Here is a 20,081-nt window from a genome sequence, read left to right as displayed (position 1 = left end):
ATGCTTTGGAATAAAATGTTGGCTTTTATGTTTCAGTGATTATGACGTTTTTGTAGTTTCTTTGTTAATATTCCCATTGCTCTATATCATAATAATTGGTCTACTGTCTGAGGCCTTAGGGTTTAAGGCAAACCAGCAAATTCGTTGGTTTGAAGTTTTCTGTTTAGTTTTGCATGCATTTCAGGTCTATACTGAGCAGCTACGTTTAAGGGTGGTTGAAAAGATGACTGTTACACAGAGAGTTTGGAAATGATAGGTTTGGGCCAACCAGTTGCAGTTGTTGCTGCTTAGATGCTAGGCTGATGGGATGCTAAGCTTAGAGCCGTTGAGAAAGAGTGCCTTGGTTGATCTCCAGTGATTTCTATTGCTAAGATGAGGGGAGGGTAGCAGCACATAGTATTTCTGAAGGCCTTAATGTCTTATAGGAGGAAAGACTATAATAAGGGAAAACGAAGAATGAAAAAGGTACAAGGAGAAGAGTTTATATGTCATGACATAAATTATAGTTAGAGTATTTACTGTGTAGTTAAGATTTCCTCATTCTTTAAGTATGTTCGTGAAGACACTCAGATGATGTCCAAGTCCCCTTGAGCAATTGTTTAAGGCTCCTCACCTTGCAAACCCTCCAGCTCCACTGTTGGAGTCACCCTACTGCTCGGATGGCTTTTAAAAGTGGTCCACACAGTAACCCTAAGGCGTTGAGAAGGCTGAACCTCACACCACCTACAGCACCATGTACCTCATGTCTTCATTTCCCCAACTACAGTTTGCATTTATTAGAGGACATGGACCCTACTGTATCCACCTTTGTTTTCCCACCCAAATGCTTTTGTACTGGTGTACAGGTATTTGTACAGTGTGGATGGTGGGCAAGTGTTTCTTAAATGAAGAGTTTCTGGAATCTAGAAAAGGGATAGTTTTATTGCAAATATGTGACATTTTGGAGAAATGTTTTTTAACCATGTATGCAATGATGTGAAACTCCTCTTGTTCCTTTTCTCTTTTTTATTCTCTGTGTTACTCCCTGGATGAACACCACAACCACCCCAGAACTCTTACCCAGAGCTAATCATCTGTATCTATTATTCACATACTCATAGTAAGTTTAGGTATCCCTTCATGTTGCCAGCGATATTGGGAGCTCTTTCTCCAGCTGCCTCAGCATTTGATTCTTTCCTGAATCCTGCACTTGTGTGCCTTGCTACTTCCAAGTTGGTTGTCTCATAGTTTTCAGGCTTAGAGAAACTTCTACCAGGGAAAGGAATGAGTGGTGTAGGCCTGGCAGTGGAGAGCAGACTGGGATGCTCCTGGACAGCAGTGGGAACCAGCAGATGAGAACTGGCACTGGTATTTCTAGAGCACTACTTTGATCCCATGATTCAAGCCCACACAGCTTTATATCCCAGAAAATAAAGGACATACCAGCATCAGAAAACAAAAGGCAATGATTCAGTTTAAGCTTTATCTACCTCAGAAGGATACACAGTTTCGGAAGTCAGGTTTTGTGTGTGTGTGTATGTGTGTGTGTGTGTGTGTGTGTGAGAGAGAGAGAGAGAGACTTTATGAGTCTGTTATATTTCTCCAAATCTCTACCATAGCAATATTATAAGTAGAACAACAGATAATCATAAAAGTACCTATAAATGGCTAACAAATATTATCAGAATACAATTTATATTTATGATTTGTATCAATAAATTTTTAAGAAAGTGTTATTTACCCCACCTTATGTGCATCTTTACAAAAGGATTCACAGTGTACATACTGTTACGCAGTCCTTTGAAAATAGAATTTTAGAATATTTTAACAAAATACATTGTTCTTGGAAAATATTGAGACCTGATAGTTACGTATCTGTCCAGTAGTTTTAACTGTGTTTCACTTACTGAAGGATGTGTTTTCTGCTGAAAGCCCTATTTCCCCCTGGCTTTTTCTCAGCAGAGACCTAACTGTTTCATTCTGGGCACTATCACTGACATTTTAATGGGAAAATCATTTAAATGCTTTACATTCATAGAAGGAAATTAAGAATATCCGCCATTGTCGACTTTAAGGGATATTTTAAAGTGAAAATAATTTTAAAAATACTTAAAATGAAAGTACATAGGAAAAGTCAAGCACTCTGCAATTTATGAATGGGTTGTGTTGTAAAAATTTGTTAGTTTGTTGCTCTCTAAGTGCACTTTTCCCTGAGAAAACATAGTGTACACGGTGGTTTGGTTCCTGAGCCAACATTCTACACATATGTATATAACTGCCGTTACAAACACCAGGAACATTCTTCCCATGCAAAGTAGATTAGCTGTGTATGGGAATTTACCATGAACCTAGCCAGCACATGACACGGGCAAAACCCTTGCTTCACTGGTTAAGGATAGAGATATATCTTGGGCAAAGCACATCAGCACTTGGGTCTCAACTTTCTGAAATACAAAATGAATATGTCATTAACCTACAGATCATCTGTAGGTTAATATTCTATGTATTGTCTTATCATAGTTCTATTCATTTTCCTTTAGTATCATGTCTACAATACTATTTTTTATTGCCAGTCACCTATTGTCAACTGTCCTCCCTTTTTTTCTATCATTTCTCCCCATTCTTTTAAGTTGATTAGTTTTAGGTTCTGGTGATACTCTCTTCTCTTGCCCTGTCTCTCCCCTTCCCAGAGAAATCCCTGGCTCTGTATTATATATGAGTGCCTTGCTCTCTGGATTCCTGAAACAATTGCTCCCCGTCTTTAAAACATGGCAGATGGAGTAAGGCATTGAATAAGTAGATTAGAACTCTTCACAAGTATATCGAACATGTCTAACTTTCAATAAATAATTCTATATTCATCAGAAACAACCCTGACAACAAAAAGCTTAGTATTCTGATTATTCAAACTTATGGTTAATGTTAATGGAATATAAAGCATCGTGCTAAAACTTTTACATGCATTGCATCATTTAATACTCACAACAGCAACGTGAGGTAGATCTTCACGTGAGCCCCATTTTACAGATGAAGAACTTGATGAGGATGACTGGTATGGATGGTATAGACAAAAGGTGCAAAGTAGATGCACAGTAAGTCCAAGCTATTTATTTTGGACAGTTCTTTAACTTTGAAGCAACAGGAAAGTATAGTTAAATATTTGAGCTATGGATTCAGGCACACGTGGTTTGTCTTACAGCTTTCTCACTTATTAGACAATTGACCGTGGACAGTTTCATACCTCTCTGGGTCTCATTTTCTTATTATCTAAAACAGAGATGATGATAATAGCTAATCTGATAGTACAGTGAGGAGTGAGGAATATAAATCAAATGACAGACTATCCGTAATGCTCTTAGCCCAGCACCTGCTACATTGTTTGTTATAATTATCATTCTTATTAGTTGTATCTAATTGACTAATCCTTACTCAGATTCATTTCTCTGTGGATTGAACCTTTATATGTAAGATTTGCATGTGAAGATATTAAACAATACCTTTAAATTATTGTTTCAATAAGAATTCCTATTACGTGTCATTGGAGGTTTAGTGGTAAAATTCTTGCCTTCCATGTGGGAGACCCCAGTTTGATTTCTGGCCAGTGCACCTCACAGGCAGCCATCATACATCAGTGGAGGCTTGCATGTTGCTATGATGGTGAACAGGTTTCAGTGGAGCTTCCAGACTAAGATGGACTAGGAACAGAGGCCTGGTGATCTACTTCCAAAAATCAGCCAATGAAAACCGTATAGATCACAATGGTCTGATCCATAACTGATCATGGGGATTACACAGGACTAGGCCATGTTTTGTTCTTTTGTGCATGGGGTTGCCGTGAGTCGAGAGTTGACTCAGTGCCAGCTAACAACATCATATTTTAATGTCTCAGTCTCCCTTAGTAGAATAAAGGAGGAAGCATATTTCCAGACTCAAATGCATGGGGTTGCCGTGAATGAAAATTGACTCAGTGGCAACTGGTTTGAGTTTTTTTTGTTGTTGTTGTTATATAGATGAAGCCTTGGGACTCGGGATTTTTTTTTTTTTTTTTTTTAATAAACAAAGAAATGGGCCTGCCAGTTTAATGGCCATTGCTGGCGGAACCGTGAACGTTTGTACCAGTTAGCCTGACCACTCCTTCCCGTGTGCTTCAGTTCCAGGGAAACCCCGGCTCGTGATCAACCACACTCAGATGAATACTGCCCTCATTCAGTGGCACCCCCCTGTGGACACCTTTGGACCCCTTCAGGGCTACCGGCTCAAATTTGGCCGCAAGGATGTAGAGCCACTCACAACTCTTGAGTTCTCTGAGAAGGAAGATCATTTTACAGCTACAGACATCCACAAGGGAGCATCGTACATCTTCAGGCTCTCAGCCAGAAACAAAGTGGGCTTTGGGGAGGAGATGGTGAAGGAGATTTCGGTTCCAGAAGAGGTCCCAACTGGATTCCCTCAAAACCTCCACTCGGATGGCACCACTTCAACCTCCGTCCAGTTATCTTGGCAGCCACCTGTCCTGGCAGAGAGAAATGGCGTTATCACCAAGTATACACTTCTCTATAGGGATATCAACATCCCACTTCTTCCAGTGGAGCAGCTTATTGTTCCAGCTGACACCACTATGACACTCAGTGGCTTAAAACCAGATACCACATATGATGTAAAAGTACGTGCTCACACGAGCAAAGGGCCCGGGCCATATAGTCCCAGTGTCCAGTTCAGGACACTGCCTGTGGATCAAGGTAGGATTTGTCTGCTTCTGGCCTTCCTCCTTTAAAGGAATGTCGGGCTTTGGAAATCAGTATGTTGAAGCTATAAATAACTGATCGGACCATTCATATTGATAGGTTCAGCAAAAGCGAAAAGGTAAAGTATGTAAACCCTAATACGTTTTGGATGCCTTAGATTTCAGTTTTAGAATGCCAAGCAAGTCTGGCTGACAGCACCCAATGCCTTCAGGTAAGGAAAACACAGTGTAGTTGACTGAATGGAGAGAAAGGAGAGATCTTAAGAATGGGGCGTTAAAATGAATGCTCTAACCAGGTAGGCAAATCACACTTCTCTCTCTGCTCAAAGCAGACAGCGTCTAGCTTAAATCCTATGGTCCATAATGGAGAAGGACAGGTTGTACGTCTTTAGAAATAGTTTCAATACACTGTTTTTCCTTTTCCAGCAGTGTTTGCAAAAAATTTTCATGTCAAAGCAGTAATGAAGACTTCAGTGTTGCTGTCTTGGGAGATTCCAGAGAATTATAATTCTGCCATGCCTTTCAAAGTAAGTTCTTTTCTAATTTGCAAGATATCATGGGTAAAAGTGGAGGGGGTGGTTCAGCTGGGTAAGTTATTTGCAAGGCTTGCAGATGGCTTTGATTTGGCCAAACGTGCTGGCTGTTCTCATTAGTAGCTTTCATGTAAGAGATTGAGTTTGGGGCTTTGGCAGTGTGACCTTCCCACTCTCGTGAGGGGCAGGGGGTTAAACCCAAGGCTGGTGTTACTTGTGGGTTACCTAGTACTTCCAACTTGCACTCCTTAAATCTAAGCAAAGTGCTTTTGTTTATCCACCAGAGAATGAAACTTAGATGGTTCCTACCTATTTATAATGCAGTATCCTGAGAGTATTTGAATTTGTGTCTTGGCCTGAATTTTTTGCACATTTTAAGCTCTGGTTTGCCATTGAGAGACGTTAGCAAGAAGTACAAATTTATGAAATGAGTATAGAAACGTTTTTGAAAGTAAAAATATATTTAGGAACAGGCATGGAAACCACTGAAAAAAACGTGCTGCGAATAACATTTTAAAAATCTGGAACATTTTTTGCATACACTCCATTAAGATCACATATGACTGACAGGCCACATATTGTAAAACGATTGCACGTTTCTTTATTGTGCATTTAGATAGACTTAGAAACATTATGTAATGACATAGTAAGAACTTAAAGGAAAATTGATGTAATCTCTACAATTGTGAACACTTATGGGTTAGGCCCAAAAACCAAACTTGGTGCTGTCGAATCGATTCTGACTTATAGCAACCCTATAGGACAGAGTAGAACTACCCCATAGGGTTTCCAAGAAGGAGCTGGTGGATTCAAACTGTTGACCTTTTTGATTAGCAGCTGAGCTCTTAACCACTGTGCCACCAGGCTTAGGAATCACCCAAAATTCAAATGGATCTCACAGGTACTTTTTATTAGCAAGTGCGTATTAGTTTAGAAAATATATTTTACCTTTTTGATAATCAGATCCCTTTGATTGGTTGTATCTCTCTAGATTCTTTATGATGATGGAAAAATGGTAGAAGAGGTGGATGGCCGAGCCACACAGAAGTTAATTGTCAACCTGAAGCCTGAGAAATCATATTCGTTCGTGCTGACAAATCGTGGGAACAGCGCTGGTGGGCTTCAGCACAGGGTCACCGCGAAGACCGCCCCGGATGTACTACGTACTAAGCCTGCCTTCATTGGGAAGACCAACTTGGATGGCATGATTACCGTGCAACTGCCAGAAGTACCTGCAAATGAGAACATAAAGTAAGTTGAAGGGTTAGGGCTGAAGGAGAGAGTTGCAGGTAAGCAAGAAAAGAAAGTTACATCTCAGTATTACAGTGGTTATAAAATTATATATTCTTTCCTATATATGGAGTGAAAGATTCTTCTGCATAAGCCCACAGTTTTGATGTTAAAGTTCCGTTGCACTGTGTTTTGGTGTTCATTGCAACACATGTGGTTGTTAATTTATCACACGCTGAGTATTTTCTGTGCTGGGAATGATGTTACTGAGAAGATAGAAGGACAAATAAAGCATGGCCCTTACTGTAAAGGAGTTTACATTATATAATATATGGAATAAGTGACTATTTAAATAACTAATCTTTGACAAAATTTATTGTGAGGAAGTCTTACTAAGTACTATCAGATCAGAAGCTTTCAGAAATTAGACAAGCAAAAACATTATAGTACAGTTTTTTTTTTTTTCATATGTGTGTTGAGAGATAGGAGAAATTTCAACAATTAAAAATTGAGAATGGCATTGGAAACAACATGAAATTTAGAAAATGTAAGGTTTCTAGTTTGGATGGAACACAGTGTAGAGACCAATGGGCCTGAGTGGAAAATTAAACCAGTCAGTTCAGTAGTTTGTCCAAATACATAGAACTAGTTGGTAGCAGAGTCAGTAAAAGAGAAAACAACTCACCAGATTTGATTAGGTACCAGTAGTGTGGTGAACCCCAGGGAATAAAACAGGAAGAAGGCTTGTCCCAGTACTCATAGAATGGAGGATAGAGAGAAGTAGACAGGTGTAGTAAGTGTTAATGGTAGAGTTATGCTAACCCAGGATAGGATGAGTCATGGAAGGTTTCTGAACTTAATCATGAAGGACCGGTAGGAGGCATACAAAGAATCAGAAGGAGATTATATGCAGGAGGAGCTGTACACAAAGGCCCTGTATTAAAGGAAGCAAGTGATTCCATAAGGCTGGAATGCAGAATGCCCAAGGAAGAGTGGCAGGAGAAGGATGAGAGAGGTGTATGAGAACCAAGTCATGCTCAGAAGTTGGTACTCTGTCTTGTAGACTATGGAAATCCATAGTTTTTTATGCAAGAGAGTGGCATGATATCATTTGTATAATACCCAAGCATTCCTTTCCACCATTTTAGGAATGATTTATTGAGAATCTGCTGCATGGTAGACACTGTGCTACATGCTTGTGTTAAGACTAGACCTTTTCTCAATTCTGTCCCATGCCTTCAAGTTTAGATGAAAATTGCTGTGAAAGGTTTGAAGATCAAGCAGAGGCATTTATACATAGTTCATGGGATCATTGGGGCCTTAAAGTTTGGGGGAAAGCTGGTGACATGATTAGAACAGTTCTTCAGGAGGTGCCTCCAGATGGCACCTGCTGGATGGATTGAAGCACATAGAGATAGCCACAGAGGAAATTGTTGGGAAGTCATCGCATAGTTGACTTTAGATAAATAACAAGATTCTGAAGTAAGATGGCGATGGTGGAAATAGGATGTGAAGGCGGATATGAGATACACTCGAACAGTAGAGCAGCAGAATTTGGAAGCTGTTTTTATGAAGAGATCAAGGCAAAGGAAAATGTTATAAATGTCTCTGAGGGTTGAGCTTGCATGACAAAAGGAATGGTGCTAAAGGATGAAAATCAAGAGGAAGATGATGAGTTTAATTGTGGATATATTTTACATGAGTTGTTGGTGAAGTATCCAGCTAAAAGTGTCTGATGAAATAACGGAGAAAGAATATGAATTAATGGACTTTATATTGGCCACCACAAAGCCTGGGATAGAGCGATGGCCAAGATAAAGCCCTGCCTGTCTGTGGGAGAACAAATGCAGAAAATAGATTATATTAATGTAGTGGGGTGAGTACCTGCGAGTAAATTTTAGCCCAACTTGGGTGTCAGGGGACGTGTTCAGAAGGAGCTAATCTAAGTCTTGAAGGAGGAAAAAGATTTAGAAAAGGAGATAAAGTTGCAAATGATGAAAGAACAGGAAAGAAATGTGGACTGTAAATTTAGTGCATTAAAAAAACAAAGAACTGGAAAAAATGTGGACTATAAATTTAATGCATTAAAAAAACACACACTGTGTTCAGAAGAGAACAGATGGAAGATGAAGGTAATAGAGTATATTGTAGTATTTATTATTAAGTTTTCCAGACTTTATTTATGATAATAAGTTATCTTTATAGGCTATTTACCAAATTGCCTTGATAAAAAGTGTTAGCCATCATTGGGAAATGGTATTTTGATCCACTGGTGGTAGACTTTAGTTTATTTTCCAATTTCCGCATGAATTGAGAGTATTGCAGAACGTATTCTATGTCTCTTAGTGTTTTTCTTTAGCTTCAGTTTTATCCCTTTGTTTTATTTATGTACTTCCACCTTCTCTATTGAAATGGGAGTCAGGGAAAAGGATGAAACTGTGGTAACAAAGAAGAGAAGAGACCATTAACAAAGCAGAAGAAGAAAGTAAACTACCATGGGGAAAAAAAAATGTGTTACAGAAATGAATTAAGGATTCTCAGAAATATATTCTAGCTACTCGAGGGGAAAGAAAAGTGTGAAAGACTAAATGTGGAAAGGATTTGAGTGGGAAAAGTATAAGAACCATAGGAAATGAAAAGTAAGTCTCCTGGTAGTGAAAAAACCTTAGAAAATTTATATTTACTGGGCTTCTTAAGGAGCCCTGGTGGCACAGTGATTAAGTTGTGGCTGCTAACCTAAATGTCAGGAACTTAAATCTACCAGCTGCTCCTTGGAAACCCTTCGGGGCTGTTCTACACTATCCTTTAGGGTTGCTATGAGTCAGAATCGACTCGATGGCAAAGGGTTTGGTTTTTGGGTTTGCTGCTTCTTAAAGGAGCCCTGGTGGTGCAGTGGTTAAGCACTCAGCTGCTAACTGAAAAGTCAGCAGTTCAAACCCACCATCTACCCCAAGGGAGAAAGATTTGGCCATCTGCTTCCATAAAGATTTACAACTTTGGAAACCCTATGAGGCAGTTCTACTCTGTCCTGTAGGGTAGCTATGAGTTGGAATCGACTTGATGGCAACGGGTTTTTTTTAATGGGGGCTTCTTAAAGGTATGATAGCTTAAAGTTTCCCATCCTGCCTTCTAGGTGGGTTTGTGTGGCAGTGGGCAAGTATACAAGCACTCTGTGGCATGCTGTGGGATTTGCAGTAGTTGGCCAGTTTAAAATGTTAGAAAGGATCCTAGCTTTTTATTCTATATTCTGTGGTAGAAAGGAGGGAGAACATAGAACTGACTGCAGAGCTGTGTTGCTAACCATCGTTCAGAGAAAAGCTATTTGGAAGAATGCCAGCAATGTATTTTCTAGCAAAATGCAGTTTTGGTGATGGAAGGCTATTTTGTTTACCAATTCCAACCAAGGCAATTCAGAGGTCTTGACCCTACCCCTCAGCTTCTCACCTCCTCAGAACAAAAGGGTTCCTTGTAAAAGCAATGGCAGTGGTGTATCCTTGCTTCTGTTTTCTATCACACTTGGTTCTTGGGGTTTCTGTGTGGAAAAGCCAGGGAGCTCCCCCAAAGGAAAGACTGAATTTCTCATGAAATATCCATATGGGTCCTGTAGGTGCTACTGCCGTGGTTCTGTGGTGCTTCAACCTTCTGTTTGAATTGATTTAGAGCTGAATGCCAGTCAGAAAATCTAGTGATGCCATCGTTCTTCTGAAGCAAGTTGTGGTGGCAGAGGAAACTTCTGTGACTTTTCAGAGCAGGATTTTACTCCAGGTGGTAATAAAAAATGTAGCACACAGATTGTACTAAGAGAAAAAGTTACCAGAAGGTATCATATGTAAATTAAATTCATAGCAACTGTTAGAGATTGAATTGTATTCTCCAGAAATGTGTGTTGACTTGGCTAGGCCATGATTCTCAGTACTGTGTGATTATCCATCATTTTGTTATCAGATGTGATTATCCTTTGTGTTGTAAATCCTACCTCTGTGATGTTGAAGAGGCAGGATTAGAAGCAGATATGTTAATGAGGCAGGACTCAGTCTACAAGATTAGGTTGTATCTCTTTTGAGATATAAAGGAGAGAATCTAGCAGAGAGACAAGGGGACCTCATACCAGCAAGAATGTAGTGCCAGGAGCAGAGCAAGTCCTTTGGACCTGGGGTCCCTATGCTGAGAAGCTCCTAGACCAGGGGAAGATTGATGACAAGGATCTTCCTCCGGAGCTGACAGAGAGAGAAAGCCTTCCCCGGAGCTGGCAGCCTGAATTTAGACTTCTAGCCTACTAGCCTGTGAGAGAATAAATTTCTGTTTGTTAAAGCCATCCACTTATGGCATTTCTGTGATGGTGGCACTAGATGACTAAGACAGCAACCATTTTCTGTTTATGAAAAATAAGAGTAGTATTTTTGAAATTTTAAATACCTTTGATTTTATTCGGAGCCGTGGTGGTGCAGTGGTTAAGAACTACAGCTGCTAACCAAAAGGTCAGCAGTTTGAATCCACCAGCTGCTCCTTGGAAATCCTATGGAGCAGTTCTACTCTGTCCTGCAGGGTTGCTGAGTCGGAATCGACTAAATGCAACAGGTTAATGGGTTTGGTTTTATTAATTTTGTTTTCAGATTCTTTACTTTTTGCTCCTTGAAAAGAAAAAAAACAAAGATGTTTGTGGAAGCATGGCCGCTAAGTTGGTTCATAAAATTTTGGACCACTACTGGTAATTTAGTAAGGAATAATTCATTTGTTAGGTTTGTCGATTGAAATGGGAAAGCTTTAAATGTTTATGATATGTTATCACTGAAGATATTAGACTGTTTTATCTAAGCCTCATAATAATCGTATGAGGACTCAGGGGCAGATTACCCAATAAGCAAGGTATGCATGGGCTTACTTGTGCTTACTTATTAATCTGTAGTGCACCATTTCACCTGTTTTTTACCACATTTTTCACATTATGTGGTGAAAAACAGGTGAAATGGTACACTACAGATTAGTACTTTGCTGACTGATTAATCTGCCCCTGTGAGAAGTAGGTCATCTTCTCTCCATTTATAGGAGAACAAAGTGAGGCTCAGAGATACTGAGTGGCCTGGTCACGATCATATAGCTGATACTAATGATAGGTAACACCGTTAGAGGGCCTACTGAGGGCCAAGTGCCATCACAGCACAGTACGCCCACCTGATGCAGTCCCCACGGAAAGGTGATCCTCATTTTACAGATGAGTAGGTTACAAGGTGGACTGGCCTACTGTCACACAATAGCAGAACCAGAGAGAAGGGATTCGAACCCAGGCAGTCTGACTCCAGAACCCACGTCGTAAACCATAGTCACACCACTGTGACCGCAAAATTTACTGGTCAAACCAGGACAGCTTTTCCTGGGCAATTACTAAACAGTTAAGAACTCCACAACAACTAGGTTAAACAGAACTGCCCCAAACGAACCACAGAATTAGGAACAATTAGAGACATCTGCTTGGCCATAGCTTACGGAAATGCACGTTCACTGTCATCGAGCAATAAAATCAGTAAGTTGCCATGAGAATTTAGAGGAGAGGCAAGAGAAAAGTTTCCTACTGGTCCGATTATCATTCCATCATTTTACAGATGAGAAAACTGAGGCTTAAAAAGATTAGCTTACCTGACAGCACACAGCTAAAAAGATTGAAACCAAAACCAGCTGCCATCCAGTGGACTCTGACTCATGGCAACCACGTGTGTGTCAGAGGAGAACTGTGCTCCACAGGGTTTGCAGTGGCTGATTTTTCAGATGCAGATCACCAGGCCTTTCTTCTGAGGTACTCTTGGGTGGACTCCAACCTTTCAGTTAACCTTTGTATCACCCAGGAACTTTAAGAAAAAAGATTTAAAGCCTTGATTTAAACACAGAAACTGCAGGGGTCATTCAACCTGCTTTGTTTTTTCTATGGTAAATTAATTTGATTTAGACAGTATATACCAGGATAATCATAGCAAAAAATATGTATGTTATATGGAGAGAGAGAGAAAAAAAACTATGCAAGGGGTGGTATTCATCATTCACCTCTGAGACAGAGCTGGTTATTTCCATTAAACAGCCAGTTTGAGAACACTAATAAAACCATAACCAAACCCACTGCCGCTGAGTCAATTCCAACTCATAGTGACCCTATAAGACAGAGTGGAGCTGCCCCAGAGGGTTTCCAAAGCTCCTTTACAGAAGCAGACCACATCTTCCTCCCTCGGAGTGGCTAGTAGGTTAAAGCTGCCAACATTTCGGTTAGCAGGTGAGCACTTAACCACTGTGCCACCAGGGCTCCTGACAATGCTAATACAGACTGCTAATACAAAAAGCCTGACTGAATTTGAAATGGGACCTGCTGAAAAACCAGGGCTTGCCTTCCCATGTAATTATATGGACTTGAGCCCCTTGATGATAACATATTAAATAAAATTAGTAAAGCTTTTAATATAATTAAAATTCTGAAGGTTAGATTTAACTTATCTAATTAGATCTAATATACTGGGAAAACACAGCTTACTTTATAAGTAGTTAGGGCTTTCCACATATATTGATTCTGAACTTATTTATTTTTCTTTCGGTTTAATAGTTAAAGTCTATGTTGAAAAAAACATTTAAGCCCAAACTCCAGACTTGAGAAGGACAGACAAAGCAGAGTGTAGACTTTAATATTTATGCATTTATAAAGCTGATCAAGCCCCCAAAACATTTTTTTTTTTTTATTTCAAGCAAGTTCTCTTGGTTCATATCACTTGGTTGATATGAATTTGTAGGGCACATTTTAGCTCTCTATTTCACTCCTATCTGAATCATCTCTTCCTTAATGTCCCAAGAAATAGAACAAGGGTCACCCATGCCAGTACAGAAAAGAACAGTTGGAGTAAAGAGTTATATATTCTGTAAACTGTCTGCGCATGTCTTGCTGGTTTGGAGAAAGGAGGAAAAGCTTCATGAACTTATTTGAGAGTAGAGGTTCTCATGGAGGAGAAGGGCCCCCCGAACGTTTTGGACGGCCTGATTTGCGAGAAGCGTAAGTCCCTGAGAGCCTACTAGCTCAACCACTTCCACATCTCAGAGGAAGAAGAACTCAGGGATAACATGGCAATGTTAAGCAGATGTCGGGAAGATTATGTGTATCTGGTGATGCACCAGTTAAGTGCTTGGCTGCTGACCAAAAGGTTGGCGGTTCAAACTCACCCGAGCACTCTGGGAGAAAAACCTGGCGATTTGTTGTTGTAAAGACTGCAGCCTAGAAAACCCGACGGGGCAGTTCTACTCTGCGCATTGGGTCGTTACGAGTCGAAATTGACTTAGCAGCCCCTAACAACAGCATAGGTAGATCTGCTTTCGTGGTATTTTTCTAACTACAGAAACATGTCTTAAGCAGTATTAGAACTCACTGTAGACGAAAACTGGTGCATGGTGCTCTGATAGGGATCACAACAGAGGGTCCCAGACAGAGCTGGAGAAAAATGTAGAACAAAATTCTAACTTACAAAAAAGACCAGTCTTACTGGTCTGACAGAGACTGGAGAAGCCCTGAGAGTATGGGCGCTGGACACCCTGTTAGCTCGGTAATGAAGTCACTCCTGAGGTTCACCCTTCAGCCAAAGTTAGACAAGTACATAAAACAAAACGAGCTAATGGGGCACAACAGCCCAGGGACAAGGACTAGCAGGCAGGAGGCTACAGGAAAGCTGGTAATAGGGAACCCGAGGTTGAGAAGGGAGAGTGTTGACATGCTGTGGGGTTGGTAACCAATGTCATAAAACAATATGTATACTAACTGTTTAATGAGAAACTATTTGTTCTGTAAACCTGCATGTGAAGTACAATAAAATAAAAAAAAGGTGCATGGGCAAATAGGCGAGGTTCTTGATCTAATGAGAGAATTCAAGGAAAGTTTCACTTAGGAAGTAATAAGTGAAGTCATATTTGAGGGAAGGGAGTTAACTTGGAACAGGTGGAAATGAGAGAAAGTTCTAGGCAGTTCACACAGGATGGTCAAAGTTTCTATGAAAGGATGGAGCAGGATAAGTTCAAGAAATTGGAAGCCCATGAAGCTATAAGGCAGAGGGAATGGAGAGATGGATTCCAGCAAGATCCTACAGGGTTTTGTAATGCTTTTTGGTCATTATCCTCAGAGAAATGACGGATCCACTGAAATGTTTTAAAAAGGGGAAATGGCAAAATCAGTTTTGTATTTTGAAATGAAAATTTCAGAGACTCAACTAGAGGGGTGTAAGTCAACAGAGAGGGAAAGTGAGGGGCTAAGGTAGAAACCTCGTGTGAGACAGTGAATAATGCCACAGTAGTGGTAATGGAGATGGAGAGACGTGAATGCCCTAGAGATAGATTTTGGAAGCTCTAGGACTTGGCGATAGATGAGATATGAGACAGGGAGTGAAAACAGATTGTCAGTAGTAACACTAGGTTTGTGCTGTGTATACTCAAATGGATTGTGGTGCAGTATTGGAAGAGCATTTATTCTGAGAGGAATATCGTGTGTCTTGTTTTAGCCATGGTAAATTTGAGATACTTCTGTGACATAGAAATGGAGATTAAAGTTGAATTAGATAAACCTGTGGATTTCAAACCCTATAGGGTTGCTGTGAGTTGGAATCGACTCAATGGCAGTGGATTTGGTTTTGGTGGATCTCAGAGGAGAGTTCTGGGCTGAAGATTCCTATCTGTGAATCATTTGCGTATAGACTATAACTGATACCCTGAGCAGGAATGAGATCACCTAGGAAGAAAATAGGGAGTGAAAAGAGGAGTCCCTGGGCAGAGCGAAAGGATCAGAGAGCCCTGGGTGGTGGCTGGGCTAGGCCAAAGATAGTTGAAATCACAACCAGAGTTTGGGAGGAAAGGAAGGCCCTGAACTCCACGGAAAAAATCTTCCATAAGAGAAAATAGATACTGGGGAGGTTGGTTGATGGCAAAAATCAGGGAAAGAGGAGCATAATATAGCTGAACTGCATGGACTGAAAAAATAGGAAGGCTGTGTTGTGTTATGTTGTGTGGTATTTTTTGGCAAGAGGGTGGAGAATCAATGCCTGCAAGAAGCAATGGGAAGCCAGGAAATAAAGAAACCCCAACCCCTGACTCTAAGATTCATGGTTGGGAGGAGAGATAAAAAAAAAAACAGCCACCACATGAGAAGTCTTCAAGGGAAGCAGTGTCTTCAGGGAAAAGGTAGGTTTCAGTTAAGGCAATGACATAGGTGTTTACAAAGCCATAGTTTCTGAGAACACAGTAGAAATGTGTGAATTTAGGCCTTATCCGTCAGTTTGTTGTACTGTGGTGGCTTGCATGTTGCTGTGATGCTGGAAGCTATGACACTGGTATATCAAATACTAGCGAGGTCACTGATGGCAGACAAGTTTCGGTGGAGCTTCTAGTTAAGACAGACTAGGAAGAAAGACCTGGTGATCTACCTCCAACAATTAGCCAATGAAAACCTTATGGATCACACAGAACATTGTTCGACTCATTTGCTTTGGACGTGTCATCAGGAGGGATCTGTCTCTGGAGGAGAACATCATGTTTGGTGAATTAGAGGGCCAGTGAGGGTTAGGGGGAGACCCTTGGTGCACTGTGTTGGCACAGTGGCTGCAAGGATGGATTCAAGCATGCAGGACCAGGCAGCATTTTGTTCTGTTGTGCAAAAGGTCTCTATGAGTTGGAGTCCACTCCATGGCAGCTTGCTATCTATCATTAAGACGTTCTATAATATGGAGTCCAAAATTCCCGGTGCCCCCTTCCATTCTATGCAAGAGAGCTACTTTGAAGCAGGCTCCACTTGGACTGCCATAGGCAAAGCCTTCAGATATCCATGGAGAGAAAAGTTACGGGTCTGTGGCCGCGCTGTTTATTGATTGCTGCAGGAGCGGCTGTTCCCTTCTTACCCCAGCCACAAAATGAATTGTTGGGGGAGTGCTGCAGAAGAGAGAATTGCTTCTTTTTCTTAAGTACAAAAATGGCAGCTCCGAGCTTGAAAGCAGACGAAAAATTAATAGAATTCATCAGCTTAACCTTGATTTACAAGATTCTGCATGAGGACAATGGGAGCTCTTTGTTAATATGCAGTATCATCACCTTCAGGAAGAGAGGCTCTCCTGACTTGGTGCTAATGATAGTGGAAAGCAAGAGGTTCCTTGACAAGTGTGTTTATCAAGTGCATCTGCAGTGCTATTTTGTACACTCAGTTGCAGCCTCTGTCATTGTTTTCCATGCTCATTTAACATGATGGACTTGTTTGGCAAATCCTTCAGGTGGTGGGAGGACAAGAAGAGGAGGAAGCTTACTCTGGATCATAAAATAAAAGATATTGGCCTCACTCACAGTCTCCAGCACTTCCTTCTCCTCACCCTTCTTGATCATCATGATTATTTGTTGTAAAGAAAGCAAACAGCCAGCAGTGCAGTCCTCTGTGTCTGTTGTTCTCGTTGCTCAGAGCACCATGGAAAAAGGGTTCTGGTATAATTGTCTGCTTTGACTTGAATTCTTGATTAGGAAGAAAAGAAAAGTTTGGCAAGTTCTTTTGCACTTATCTCAGGGAACTGAAATCCCCTGACCTGTTAAACAAAGTGAAGCAATTGTGGTTGAATGGTACAACTCTTGACTTCTCTGCAGGAGACCTAGGTTTGATTCCCAGCCAGTGCATCTTATGTGTAGCCACCACCTGTCTGTCTGCATGTTGCTATGATGCGGAACAGGTTTCAGCAAAGCTTCTAGACTAAGATGGATTAGGAGGAAAGGCCTGGTGATCTCCTTCCAAAAATCATCCAGTGAAAACCCTATGGATCACAATGGTCCAACCTGCAACCTATTATGGGGTTGGTGCAGGACGAACAGTATTTCCTTCTGTTGTGCATGGGGTCACCATGCATTGAAAGCCAACTTGACTGCACCTAACAACAATAACAACATTAAATAAGGTCGTTCAGATGTGTCTTTCCCAGTAGCCCCTGACATCTGTTTAGTGTTAGATGCCACACACTGTGCTAAGCACTTTGTGTTCATTTGCTTTATTTCCATAAAATAAGTCTGACAGTATTTCTTCTCATTTTTCAGAATACATAACTGAGATTCAGAGATGTGAAATGATCTGTCCAAAATCATACAGCAAATTAGTGGCAGAGCCAGAATTCTGAGCCAGCCTATTTCCAGATACCACATGTTAACCAGAACACTCTAAAGCAGTTCTGTCCAACAAATAGAATGCAAGACACATCTGACATGTTACACCGCCTAGTAGCTACAGTGAAAAAGTAAAAAGAAACAGGTGAAATTTATTTCAATAACATATATCATTTAACCCAGTTTGTCCAAAGCATTATCCTTTCAACATCTAATAAATGTTAGAAAATTATTGAGATAGTTTACTTTCTTTTTTTTTTCATACCAAGTCTTCAAAACCCAGTGTATCTTTTACACTGACCATCTCAGTTCAACTAACCACATTTCAAGTGCTCTATAGCCCCAAGGGGATAGAGCCTGCTCTACTGGACAGTTCAGCGCTAGACTTAGCTTATGGAGACAGAGTTCTTTATCACAGAAAGTTTGCTATGTTTACTACAGGTGTTATTTTGAGATGAGTAGAAAGAGGGCTTCATATGTGTTCTGTTGGTCTCTATGATAGAATGTGATACAGGATTGATAACTCCCTTCTTTCACCTCTTAACCCCTGTAAGACAGTCTTCTCTAATAAGTGTGGGTGTGTGGGTGTGTGTGTGTGTGGTGCATGTGTGAATGTGTGTGCGTGTGTGTTCTCATTTTCACAGTAAATCTCCACAAAATGTATAGTGTCCTTAGAAAATACTTCATGGCATAGACACTAAATTAAAAGAAAGAGAGAGAGAGAGAATATTAAGGTAAATGAAGATTTGAATCCCCTTACTGTCCATTTTAATTTGGGCAATCTCTCTGCATCTGTCTTTTTTTTTTTTTTTTTTTTAAGTTACCTATCCATATAGGATTGGAAACCTGGTGGCACAGTGGTTAAGAGCTACGGCTGCTAACCAAAAGGTCAGCAGTTCAATTCTACCAGGCACTCCTTGGAAACCCTATGGGGCAGTTCTACTCTGTCCTACAGGATGGCTATGAGTCGGAATCAACTCAACAGCAATGGGTTTGCTTTGGTTTTGGTACCCTTATAGGATTGCTGAGAGGGCAGTAATGCATTTAACATCATACCTGAGAAGTTGTTGTTGGCAGCTGCCGTGGAGTCGGATCCCGACTCATGGCAATCCCATGCGCAACAGAATAAAATGTTGTGCCGTCGTCAGCCATCCCCATGACTGGTTGTGAATCAGACCATTGTGATTCCTAGGGTTTTCATTGGTTGATTTTCAGAAGTAGATCTCCAGGCCTTTCCTCCTAACCTAAGAGAAGAAAATCATTAATAAGTATTTAGTTATTACACATTATATTCAAATTCTTGGTATGTTATTACTAGTTCCCATCAAGTTAGCTCTGACTCATGGTGGTCTTATGTAGAAGAGAACAAAACATTGCCTGGTCCAGCACAGTCTTCCTGAGTCCTTGTATAACTCCTATAAAAGATCAGTATGGACAAAGTCCCTAACCACGAATACAAGGGCATGGCATACACTACGCTGAAGTCACAAAGCAAACTTTACAAATAACCTATATATATTTGTGAATACCTGTCTGTATACCTTACAGGCAGTATCCGAGTTACAAATGTCCAACTTATGGACAATTCATACTTAACAATGGACTGCCATAAAGCCTATTGTATTAAAAACTTGAGTTAAATACATACAGTGGTTCATAATAACCAACGCATGCACTACTTTGTGATGCTCGTGAAAACATTGCACGGTTTGGATGTGTTTCTTAAGAAATGTAAAATATATACTATATACTAAGACAAACATTTGACTAACTGATGCAAAATAAGAACCGTCTGTATCTATTCCAACTTACCTACAAATTAGACTTAAAGACAGACTTAGGAATGGATCTTGTTCGTAACCTGAGGACTCCCTGTACTTAAATTTTAGTTGACCGTTGTCAGTATGAGATCTTGGTCATTTTTTTTGTCTCTTCCTATAGCTATCATGATATTGAGATCTACTTTGAAGGCCCTAAGTAATGATCTCCAAATTTCTGCAGTGCTTGCCTTAAGATTGGCAATTTGATAGGTAGAAAGGGAGGGGATCCTTTATGTTTTATTTTATATTATGTTGTTAGATTATGAATAATTTTTACATTTAAAATTTTTTAACCAAATAAAAAGTATTTTAGGTTTATATAAACAAACTAGTAATAATGACAATAATATATTTGTATGGTACTGAGTAATTTTTATTGTAAGTTCCTTTTTTAAAGAAATCAAATAATTCCTCTTATAAATTAATGTCATAACAAATATTTGGTTCAGCAGCTTGTGGTGGTGGTTTTCAGTCTACCAGCCTTGTATGTGTCTAGCACCAGGGTCCTAACAAACTGTGCCTGCTTTCTTTAGGAAACCTAGTACAGAGCAGTCAACCGTGGGGATATTACCCTATCAGATCATCGAAGTCACATATAAATGTTTACCCATGTTGTTTTTAAAATTTAACAAACAGGTG

The 20,081-nt window shown here is 40.2% G+C and overlaps 1 protein-coding gene across 6 annotated transcripts in view; it reads left to right on the top strand.

The window, feature by feature from the left end:
- The window catches only part of PTPRD (protein tyrosine phosphatase receptor type D), a 473,666-nt gene that overhangs the window by 291,952 nt on the left and 161,633 nt on the right, over positions 1–20,081 (top strand). For 5 of the 6 annotated variants that reach the window (XM_004373491.2, XM_004373489.2, XM_004373490.2 and 2 more), the window contains 2 exons: positions 5,153–5,250; positions 6,248–6,507. In XM_004373491.2, coding sequence (XP_004373548.1) covers positions 5,153–5,250; positions 6,248–6,507 — 358 coding nt within the window. Of the gene's footprint in view, positions 1–5,149; positions 5,251–6,247; positions 6,508–20,081 lie in introns of all 6 variants that reach the window. The other variant, XM_004373492.2, reaches the window with a different exon arrangement.

Source organism: Trichechus manatus, unplaced genomic scaffold (assembly GCF_000243295.1).
Source record: "Trichechus manatus latirostris isolate Lorelei unplaced genomic scaffold, TriManLat1.0 scaffold00025, whole genome shotgun sequence".
NCBI lineage: Eukaryota > Metazoa > Chordata > Mammalia > Sirenia > Trichechidae > Trichechus > Trichechus manatus.
This window is presented reverse-complemented; position numbering and strand designations above follow the sequence as displayed.